Source organism: Procambarus clarkii, chromosome 8 (genome assembly GCF_040958095.1).
Source record: "Procambarus clarkii isolate CNS0578487 chromosome 8, FALCON_Pclarkii_2.0, whole genome shotgun sequence".
Taxonomy (NCBI): Eukaryota; Metazoa; Arthropoda; class Malacostraca; order Decapoda; family Cambaridae; genus Procambarus; species Procambarus clarkii.
This window is the reverse complement of record NC_091157.1, coordinates 44,697,463-44,709,466: the sequence shown is the minus strand read 5'-3', so window position 1 is coordinate 44,709,466 and position 12,004 is coordinate 44,697,463. Positions and strand designations below refer to the sequence as shown.

At 46.3% G+C, this 12,004-nt stretch overlaps 1 protein-coding gene across 1 annotated transcript; it reads right to left on the bottom strand.

The window, feature by feature from the left end:
• Positions 1 to 917: 917 nt before the first annotated feature.
• LOC138360885 (uncharacterized PPE family protein PPE21-like) lies at positions 918 to 11,586 on the bottom strand. The gene is made up of 3 exons (XM_069320396.1): positions 11,485 to 11,586; positions 1,942 to 2,398; positions 918 to 1,093 (listed from the first exon to the last, which is right to left on the bottom strand). The coding sequence occupies exons 1-3, from the start codon at positions 11,584 to 11,586 to the stop codon at positions 918 to 920; spliced, it is 735 nt and encodes a 244-aa protein (XP_069176497.1).
• Between the last annotated feature and the right edge of the window lie 418 nt (positions 11,587 to 12,004).

The following is a 12,004-nucleotide window of genomic DNA, read 5'->3' as shown; positions in this document are numbered from 1 at the left end:
ACCATGAAAAAAGAAGGGTTGCGAATCGATGGAACAGAGCGTCTTTGACGAATTTTTTGGTGTTGTGGTATTTTCCCCTTTACCTGCCCCGTTATGTGATAATCTTGCTAAAAGGCCGCCAGGCCGGGATAGCTGCTCTCTCTCTCTCTCTCTCTCTCTCTCTCTCTCTCTCTCTCTCTCTCTCTCTCTCTCTCTCTCTCTCTCTCTCTCTCTCTCTCCCTCTCCCTCTCCCTCCCTCCCTCTCTCTCTCTCTCTCTCTCTCTCTCTCTCTCTCTCTCTCTCTCTCTCTCTCTCTCTCTCTCTCTCTCTCTCTCTCCCTCTCCCTCCCTCTCTCTCTCTCTCTCTCTCTCTCTCTCTCTCTCTCTCTCTCTCTCCCTCTCCCTCCCTCTCTCTCTCTCTCTCTCTCTCTCTCTCTCTCTCTCTCTCTCTCTCTCTCTCTCTCTCTCTCTCTCTCTCCCTCTCCCTCTCCCTCCCTCCCTCTCTCTCCCTCTCTCTCTCTCTCTCTCTCTCTCTCTCTCCCTCTCTCTCTCTCTCTCTCTCTCTCTCTCTCTCTCTCTCTCTCTCTCTCTCTCTCTCTCTCTCTCTCTCTCTCTCTCTCTCTCCCTCTCTCTCTCTCTCTCTCTCTCTCTCTCTCTCTCTCTCTCTCTCTCTCTCTCTCTCTCTCTCTCTCTCTCTCTCTCTCTCTCTCTCTCTCTATCTCTCCCTCTCCCTCCCTCCCTCTCTCTCTCTCTCTCTCTCTCTCTCTCTCTCTCTCTCTCTCTCTCTCTCTCTCTCTCTCTCTCTCTCTCTCTCTCTCTCTCTCCCTCTCCCTCCCTCTCTCTCTCTCTCTCTCTCTCTCTCTCTCTCTCTCTCTCTCTCTCTCTCTCTCTCTCTCTCTCTCTCTCTCTCTCTCTCTCTCTCTCTCCCTCCCTCGTTATCTATCCTTCTCCCATACGCTCCATTGCTAAATTTAACGAGTTATGAAGTTGGTTGACCCGGCAGTAAATGGGTCGGGCTCCAGTTCGCCTGACAATTGTCGACTTTATGGCCTTAAGAGTAACGGAGGGCCCAAGTTCGAGGCTCCTCCTACGTGACTGGACCAGCGGATGCTCTCCTGAGCAGGACGACCAAGGAGTTCAAATATGTGGTTAGTTGTTGGTGTTCGAATGCGTGGAGCACGAATGTAAGACAAGGTGCTTGGGAGACTGAGAATTATGTGCTTAAACTTAAGGATCAGTTGTCCGAAAGCGTCGGAGGTCAGGTCTTAGTTCGTTACGTGGGAGCAGCTTAGGCAACTTTTGTTATGCTGTTTCACAGGTAAAGAATCTTGGGCTATGAGAGTGTGTGAGAGGTTGAGTATTGTGGATATTAACAATAATATGTAAGAGTGTTACATTCTTAGGTAACAATGTAATCGCACAGGTACTGAATGTACATGTGCGGTTTGAGGGCTGGTCAGTGTGAACATCACGAGGGAGGGAGGAGCGAGGAAGAGAGCCTGGATCCCACTAGCACCCACACAGTGACCTGTAGTTACACTCACACATAAGGAAAGGAGACGAGAGAGTGGCATAAAGGATAGAAGCTAAGTAGTTAGGTAAGAGGTAATCTTGCAAGGAAGTAGACAAGCAGGCAAGCATGCAAGTAAGTAGCCAGGCAAGCAAGCACGCTGCAAGGAAGAAAAGTGAGCCAGCAGGCAGGCTAGCCAGCGAACACCTGAGGAACAAACCATTACAAAGTTTGCCACTAAAACCTCACGTTACATTCCCTATGCAAAGCTCGCAACTTACCTCTTGTGACTATTGATCCGACGCGTCATAAGGCTGTGTCGACCGAGGCGGCAGTTCACCTAATGTTACCTTCCTATTAATGGCTGTCTTCCCGAATATTGCCTCTCATTACCACTTTAATACCAGATGCCTTCAGTGGCCGGGTGTGTGTCTCCCCCCCCCCCTTCCCGACCTGCGGTCTTGTATTTGAACTGTTTTGTATTGAACTGTTTTGTATTGAACTGTTCTGTATTGAACTGTTCTGTATTGAACTGTTCTGTATTGAACTGTTCTGTATTGAACTGTTCTGTATTGAACTGTTCTGTATTGAACTGTTCTGTATTGAACTGTTCTGTATTGAACTGTTCTGTATTGAACTGTTCTGTATTGAACTGTTCTGTATTGAACTGTTCTGTATTGAACTGTTCTGTATTGAACTGTTCTGTATTGAACTGTTCTGTATTGAACTGTTCGGTATTGAACTGTTCTGTATTGAACTGTTCGGTATTGAACTGTTCTGTATTGAACTGTTCTGTATTGAACTGTTCGGTATTGAACTGTTCTGTATTGAACTGTTCTGTATTGAACTGTTCTGTATTGAACTGTTCTGTATTGAACTTCTGTATTGAACTGTTCTGTATTGAACTGTTCTGTATTGAACTGTAGTGTATTGAACTGTTCTGTAATGAACTGTTGTGTCCATGTTCTCTTGAAGCTCCGCTGAAGAGTCTTATGTGAAGGCTTTATTCTCTTGTTGAACGAAAGGATTTACTGAGGTTAGTAGTATTTTGCTGGTGGTGATATGTCAGGCGGGCTAATTAACCAGATGCGTTACGTTGACCAGACCACACATTAGAAAGTGAACGGACGACGACGTTTCGGTCCGTCCTGGACCATTCTCAAATCGAATGAGAATGGTCCAGGACGGACCGAAACGTCTTCGTCCCTTCACCTTCTAGTGTGTGGTCTGGTCAACATACTTCAGCCACGTTATTGTGACTCGTCGCCTGCAAATGCGTTACATTACGTTTTTCTCACATGTTAGCCATATTTTATTTTTTTGTTCAAAGTCTACATGTCGCCACCACTTACTGAATAAAAGTTTTGTTAAGATTAAATATTTTGTAGGATTAAGAACTACAGAGGTTAGGTGTAGCATGTTTAGAGTAGATGCTCTTTTGTTTCTAAGCATTGTAAATAGTAAGTTATGTAACGTATACCTGTGACGTCATGGTTTGTTGTTGTTGGAATGAAGCTCACAGTGAACACATTTGTTTCTCTTCCTGCCTAAACATAACAGGTTTCATGTTTAATAACATAAATATTATAGCGGAGGCAAGATTCTCGGAAGGTGCAGGAACTTCATTACATGAACAAATCCACAAGGGCCGTGACGAGGATTCGAACCTGCGTTCGGGAGTATCCCAGACGCTGCCTTAATCGACTGAGCTACGACATGGTAAAAATGCCCTTGTGGATTTGTTTATTTGATGCATCACGTTATTGTGATTTCTGTGTGTAACTTCAATACAGCTCCAATCACCGGTGATGGGCCCTTACACCCTCTCCCCCCTCCCTCCTTGCTACACTTATTCCTTCCTACATCCCTTACTTCTCCCCCCACCCCTTACCCCTTCCTACCCCCCCCCTCACTGAACAAACAGAAATGTAACAACTCGTGCAACCAACAATAAAGGTCCCCAAATGGTGGCCACAACTCTACAAGCACCACAGGGAAAAACTACAAAGAGAAAGTGATGATAAAAAACTGAGAGAGATCACAAACACAACCCTTACGTCACACACACACACACACACACACACACACACACACACACACACACACACACACACACACACACACACACACATATGTTATGCGTTATATGTAACGTATACCTCTGACGTCATGGTTATAAATCATGGTTATATATAACGTTATAAATCAAGGTGAGGTCACTGCGCTAGGAGAGGGGGCAGTAAACCAGGCGGCCTTGGAAGGGTTCGAAATTACAAAAGTTGAGGTCAAGAGGCATCTGTTGGATCTGGACGTGAGAAAGGTTGTTGGCCCGCACGGAATCTCACCATGGGTATTAAAAGAGTGTGCAGAGGCACTTTCCTTGCCACTCTCCATAGTGTATAGTAGGTCACTGAAGACGGGAGACCTACCAGAAATATGGATGACGGCTAATGTAGTCCCAATATACAAAAAGGGTGACAGACAAGAGGCACTGAACTACAGGCCAGTCTAACTTGTATACCATTCATATATATAGCATATATATAGAATATGGCCTGACGTTAGACGTTTGAAAATCTGGCGTTTGTCCTGATATATTCTTCTCTCTCTCTCTCTCTCTCTCTCTCTCTCTCTCTCTCTCTCTCTCTCTCTCTCTCTCTCTCTCTCTCTCTCTCTCTCTCTCTCTCTCTCTCTCTCTCTGTCCCAAGGCCCCTCCCCCATCCTTCCCCTCTCCTCATTCACTTACCCGCCTCTCATCCTCCCTTTCTCTCTCTAACACACCCAAGTCCATTGCAAAAAAAAAAAAAAAAAACATTTATTGCTACTGCCCCGCGTCCCTTTCTGCCTTGCCTGTCTGGCTTTCAACAGGCAGGTATTGCCAAGCAAATTACGTCGTTCTCATCCCTCTGTTTCCGAATAGAAATTTGTTTTCAGGGAGGAGCGACAGTTCACTTTCGGTCCTGCGTGAGACCAGGTGACCATGTAGGGGACACTAGTGTCCTCACTGGTCAGGGAGGAGTCCCAGTCATCCACTGAGAAAGTTAGAATTCAAAATGACACATTGGCCAAGCCAGGGAGTCCCACTAACACACTGGCCAAGCCAGGGGGTCCCACTAACACACTGGCCAGGCCAGGGGGTCACACTAACACACTGGCCAGGCCAGGGGGTCCCACTAACACACTGGCCAGGCCAGGGGGTCCCACTAACACACTGGCCAGGCCAGGGGGTCCCACTAACACACTGGCCAGGCTAGGGGGTCCCACTAACACACTGGCCAGGCCAGGGGGTCCCACTAACACACTGGCCAGGCCAGGGGGTCCCACTAACACACTGGCCAGGCCAGGGGGTCCCACTAACACACTGGCCAGGCCAGGGGGTCCCACTAACACACTGGCCAGGCTAGGGGGTCCCACTAACACAATAAAACACCGAGTTATCCAAATGACAAACAGACTTGGTGAAGAATCCCGTGGCATGAGGCATGACTTGGTTTATTAGGCAATTCAGGCCTTGCATAGTAGGCCGAATACGACATTCTGGCTACTAGGTATATATATATGTATGTATATATATATATATATATATATATATATATATATATATATATATATATATATATATATATATATATATATATATATATATATATATATAGTGGATGTTCCTAAAGCATAATTTTCGTCCCTCAGCCTAACGTTAATTACCAAGCTCCATAATTAACACTTAATAATTTACAAGACAATCAAGCCTCCGAGATGAGCGAGAACCTGAGCCATTAACACGAGCTTAAAGCGTCACACATTATCAGAAAAAAAAATTGTATCCCTCGGCCGAAAAAGGTGCAGGCAGGGTACAGTCTGTCTGTCTGTCTGACTCCAATGGCGTCATTACTAGAAACAGATATTGGCAATAGATAGTGTGGGTGTCACGGCCGTTCCTTGCTGGGTCTCTTGTCTGAAAGATCAGTTTTTTTGACAACAAATTATATGGATGACGACGGAGAGGCAGTTATATATGTTCTAGCTTCGCGATTAATAATAATTATATACGGATTAGCTTCGCGAATAATAATTATCTAGAAATAATAACATTATACCGATATTCTTTTCACATTAACTCGTTATTTGATAATATTAATAGCATCATAAATAATAATTTTATTTATATTTTACACTGTCATTCTTAATATTAAATATCCCATTAGACATAAGAGATTCTTAGGTAGATTCCATATAGAGTTTCAAGTGTAGATATGATAGAGCCCAGAAGGCTCAGGAACCTATACACCAGTTGATTGACGGTTGAGTTGATAGACCAAAGAGCCAGAGCTCAACCCCCGCAAGCACAAATAGGTGAGTACACACACACAGCCAGCCAGCTAACCAACCAGTTAACGGCTTACCAACTACCCACGCACCCAGCCAGCCTCCACACACCTCCCACAACACACCTGTCACAACACACCTGCCACAACACACCTGCCACAACACACCTGCCACAACACACCTGCCTGTAATCTATACCACACTGGGTGCTACATTATTTGATTATCAAGAAGAGAATGGCGCCCCAGATCGTCCTCTGGTGCGTCATAAACTATGACGAATGTTTCGTATCCGGCCAGAATTAGCGAAAACTTTATATACTTCTCTAACGGTCTGTGGCGGGCTGTGATGTGACGGTCTGTGGGGGGCTGTGATGTGACGGTCTGTGGGGGGCTGTGATGTGACGGTCTGTGGGGGGCTGTGATGTGACGGTCTGTGGGGGGGGCTGTGATGTGACGGTCTGTGGGGCAGCTGTGATGTGACGGTCTGTGGGGCAGCTGTGATGTGACGGTCTGTGGGGCAGCTGTGATGTGACGGTCTGTGGGGCAGCTGTGATGTGACGGTCTGTGGGGCAGCTGTGATGTGACGGTCTGTGGAGCAGCTGTGATGTGACGGTCTGTGGGGGGCTGTGATGTGATGGTCTGTGGGGCAGCTGTGATGTGACGGTCTGTGGGGGGCTGTGATGTGATGGTCTGTGGGGCAGCTGTGATGTGACGGTCTGTGGGGCAGCTGTGATGTGACGGTCTGTGGGGCAGCTGTGATGTGACGGTCTGTGGGCAACTGTGTAGAGCTGTGAGACAGGCACTATCTACTTATCTTATATATAAGAGATGGATGAAGCTTACTTGTGATGGGTAGTTAAGAGCTTGTAAGTGACGTGAGGATCTCAAAGTGACGGGTGGCTGTGAAAGGGACGGGCGGACCTTCAACGTGACGGATTTAATTTAGTTGTGACGGGTGGAGTTAAGGTGTGACAGGTGGACCTCAAAGGTGACAGGTGAAGCTCATATGTGACGGTAGAGCTCAGGTGTGACGGAAGGAGATCAGATGTGACGATGTGTGGCCAGTGAACGCATCTCCAGACAGTCTTCCCACGATGGATCAATCACTGAATTTCACATTCCTGTATCAAGTAGCTCAGACTGTCATCGGATTTACATTTTGCGAGCGTGATACCGACGTCAGCTCTCTCGGGTTTAGGGAGGAAAGGAAAGCCGAGGGAGGGAGAGAAGGAAGAGGGGAGGAAAGGAGGAAAAGAAATGATAAATATGGCAATCTAAAATTTTCAAACTTTTCCACGAGGCTTCCCGGCTTGTTGGTGCGGCACAGTACAATTTTAGTGGCGTAGTCCCCCATTTCCGTGTTTACATTAATTTTCCCTCACTTCCTGGGAATATGAAAGGAATATTTTTGTCGAGATTTCGAGTCTTTTTGTCCCGACGGCAAAAAGACACTGTAATAAACAGCATTATTATGTGCTGAGCATGAAAACCCTGTAAGATCACAGCACCAGACCTCAGTTACCTATCTGGACCTTCCTGAGACCTGCAGTGAGCTTGGCTGTGAATAAGCTGAGAAAGTGAGGTTGTGATTCTTAAGTAGCTACTATCTTGTAACTAGACAAGGGTCTAGTCATAAACTAGTCTCCAACTAGCCTATGACCGTCCCGTGCCCGAGACTATTCTCTTTGCAAAGTTGGGTGAAGTTAGCCCTGAACATCTGGCCTTCAAACTTGGACAGACAAACAAGACGCACTCTCTTACAGACAGGCAGGGGTTTCAGCTAATTTAAAATGACTCAATCAGAGGTGTATAGTTTGGATAATCACGGAATCGGGAGCATCTGCCGGCAATTGGAGCCTGCAGATAGCACAGCACTTGAGGAGAACGACTTCTTGTAGGGCCCTATATTCAATCTCCAACGGTCCAGTTAGATGGATACCTTTCTCATCCCAGCATTTAGTCTGTTCTTAAATCCCTTCCATGAGCTAAATCTCATTACCTTAGTCTGGTAATGCTAATAACCTCGTCTAGCTCTTCGCAAGATACATAACCTAACCGTTTAAAGTATGGAGGCTAGCGAGAAGGACCTGGTACCTCTGCTTACCACAGAGGGAGCTGGCGCCTGGTTGCTGACGCCTCACACAATGTACTGAACCGACCCAGCACTGCCCTGGTACACATGGGCGCCTTCTTGTTTACTTGGCTGGTCATGAGGTAAACAGGGCGGGCGTAGGTGTTTATCTTGCCTAGGCATGAGGTATAGGTGTGCACTCAAGCGCGTAATGAGGACGGACCTCCCTGACATCCAGCGGGAAATGGCGGCCAAATATAAAAAGCTAGACGAATGAAAGCTCATCTTTCACCCAACAGTTGAAAGACTCTGACCTTCGTGCGCCCTCCTGCTATCTTTATAGTTTATATTTTCCTTGTATATTTTACTATGTCTACAACGACTTGTTTTCTGCATCTCCACCATTCTTGTGTCTACCTCTTATACATGTTCTTCCAAAAACAGCATTAACATTTTCCTTGCGTTCACCTCGCATTGTGGCGCTTCGCACCTTTTAGAAAGCATTGTATATTCTCACTGGGGAGAGGAGCCAAGACGTCCATATAATTATTATTACTATGTTCTACAGGCGGACAGTGACTGTTTCCCCGGGTGACACAGCTGAGCCCATAAACACATTTTGGTAGTGTCTCCTTGTACTCACCAGCGTCCAGAGTATGTTATAAGACTGACAACGATGGGAAGTGTATATATATATATATATATATATATATATATATATATATATATATATATATATATATATATATATATATATATATATATACAAAAAGGATCTGAGTAAGAGGATTACTGGCAGCTATTCCCATTGGGTAGTTGTGTAACACAGGTGACATGACCTGATCCTAAATAATCCTAAATAATCCTAAATAATTTCCTGGAGTTCGTCCCTCAACCTCACCAAAGCGCTCATGTATTTCCTGTCATATGAATGAGGCTACAATTTCGATGGCCTTTCCCGGTGTGGTGAACACCGCGACCACTCTTGGGTTACGATGCAAAAGTGCTGTCATTAACGCTTATTTTCTTCCCTTTCCTGTGGCTGATGTCACTCACCTTTACCTAGCGCTGTACCTGTGATTACTACCTCCTCTGCCTCGCCTCCCGTTCGTAAATATCGCAGCATAATTCATTAGGTCGCACTGGCACCTGGTGATGGGTCGCCAGGTATTCAGATAGTTGTATTCGCCTAATTGCGCTTGCGGGGGTTGAGCTCTGCTCTTTCGGCCCGCCTCTCAACTGTAAATCAATAAACTTTTACTAACTACTAACTTGGCATTCACCAGGTGGCACTCGCCAGGTGCCACTCACCAGGTCCTGTATACTCACCAGGTCCTGTGTACTCACCAGGTCCTGTATACTCACCAGGTCCTGTGTACTCACCAGGTCCTGTGCACTCACACCCTCACTCTCCCAAGGTGCACTACTAACTCCTGTCTCTGTTGTTGTTTTGTTGTGTTAGATTCAGCAACTCAGAACGAAAAGTGCATGTAGCACGGGCTATGGTGAGCCCATAATCCTGTCTGTCTGTCTGTCTGTCTGTCTGTCTGTCTGTCTGTCTCTTCATCATATACTTGTATCTTCACCACACAGTCCGCTCCTCATAACATGTCTTCTGTGTCAAAGAGGAAAGTGAATACAACTTGAGGCAGCTCCATAGTATTAAAGAGTACTCTTTCGTAGCAGTATCCCCAGCGTAAGACTTGAGAGGAACCTCTGATGGAAAAAGAGGGAGAAAGTTATTTCCAGGTTCCGGCTACAAGCGAGGTATTGTAGTAAAGGCATTACTGTACAGATCTTCAGACCCGGGAGGGAGATGAAAACCCTTACTCGGGAATACGAATCCAGCTCATTCACGACCAACACTGGGTTAGTAATACAAACTTGGCCCACTTCAAAGACCGTCGCTTTTCGCTCGTATGCGTGACACAAGATACAAAAATTGCCGTACTAGAAAATGGAAGCGGCTGGCGAAAGTGACATACTGTCCCCTTTTCTGTTTTGGGTCCTCTGGTAGGTTAGGAGAGACCACTTTAAATTTACCGTTTTCTTGACATTAGGAAACTTTAGGAGGACTGACTGGGCAATAATGAAACCACAGAGATGAAGGGATAGGTGCGACATTACGAGGAAATTTATCATTGTCTTCCAGACATGTGGGAAGATGTGTTGACAATAATAGTGGCGACATATTATCTCAAACTCTCATAGTTTGATAGACAGATTACACAGACAAACTTAGAGCCACCACACTGCCCCCCTTGAACATACTGAAGACATCTTCGCATGATTTATATGTATGATCAAAGCACATGAACATGATCAACAACTTGTACTTGATCAAAGCATATGCATGTGTGCTTTGTCATCAACGGAGTCATCTGGCTACGAACCACTAACGGAGTCATCTGGCTACGAACCACTAACGGAGTCATCTGGCCACGAACCACTAACGGAGTCATCTGGCCACGAACCACTAACCAGTCATCTGGTCACGAACCACTAACGGAATCATCTGGCTACGTACCACTAACGGAGTCATCTGGCTACGAACTTCTAACGGAGTCATCTGGCTACGAACCACTAACGGAGTCATCAGGTCACGAGTTACCATTCACCTGCCCACTTAGTAAGTGGAGGTCACGTTAGGAATAACACGGGGAAGAGGAGACAGCGCGCGGCCTCTGGTGTTGCATTATAATAAACGCTGGTACCAGCTTGGGGATATTGCCGCTCCAAATGGGTATTGGATTCTGCTCATCTCATGAAAACGTATTAAAACGGAGCTCGCCAGAACGCTACACCCTCCCGACCACTTTGCTTTCCCGCGTCCAGATATGTTTTGCTGCAGGTTTTGTGCGCGTCACGAGGCTATCACACTGGGTGGAACTCTCACAGGTTCACCGGGGTCTATAGCCTCCTCCAGGTGGCATTGTTGCTCACTGCTTTGTCCACCACTCTATCTTCTGTTACGTGATCATACGCTGCATTTACTTCGTTTCACTATTACTATTTTTTTTAGTAATAGTGAAACGTAGAGTTTAGTAAAAACGTGAAACGTAATTTTTAGTAAAAATTACTATTTTTTTGTAATTGTCATTTTGGCAAAGAAGTTTCTAGTAACTGATGTTTCCTAGACAGCAATAATGTTGTGTTTCTTCTACTTTATGTGCGTCTATCAGTGGATTGATAGGTATCTATTTGACCTCTTCCCTTCATTCCTGTCTGTCGCCTCTTCTGCCGTAGCTCACCATCAACGTCCATGCCTCTTGTCAAAACCCAATATTCCTCATTTCTGTCAGAACCGCTGCATCCTCTCGTCCTGTCACACCCACCACCTCACCTACTATCCACCTGGTAGTCCCTACTATGAGTCGCGAGGCTGGCAATGGTCCTCGAACCCTTCCATCAGCCCCACGGCCAGAGGAGGACGACAAATCGCTCCGTCCAGAACCACGTCTCCGCTGTGCTCCCCCGAGACCATGCTCTCCGCAGGCAATGGGAAGACTACAGTCTTCCAGCCGCGCCTCGTGACCTCTTCATCTAGCTCAACCTTCCTTCCGACTAGTAATTAATCTTCTTGACAAGAAAGCTCACGGTGGTAGAGGCAAAGATTGGGTCGGAGCCGCCCGCGACCTGCGTCTCTTGATTATTAAGAGGTGATCGTATTTCCCAAGATGATGAGAAATCTTTCTCCATAGTCCCTTTCAGAAATTATATCTAGAAAAGGAAGAACTGGCTTTATTGAGTCGGGTGGGCGATATGACGGGCAGGTGATGGCAAGGCTGCTTATGACGGGTGACGGGTGGTGGACGGGAAGGACGTGTGGCCAGTGGACGCATCTCCAGACAGTCTTCCCTCGATGGATCAATCGCTGAATCTCACATTCCTGTATCAAGTCGCTCAGACCGTCATCGGATTTATATTTTGCGAGTCTTTAAATCGCATGTTGCCGACGCCAGCTCGCGAGACGGGGAAGAGAGAGAGAGAGAGAAGAGAGAGAGAGAGAGAGAGAGAGAGAGAGAGAGAGAGAGAGAGAGAGAGAGAGAGAGAGAGAGAGAGAGAGTGAGAGAGAGAGGAGCGAGAGGCTATAGTAGTTTCAGTCCCACAAAAGGAA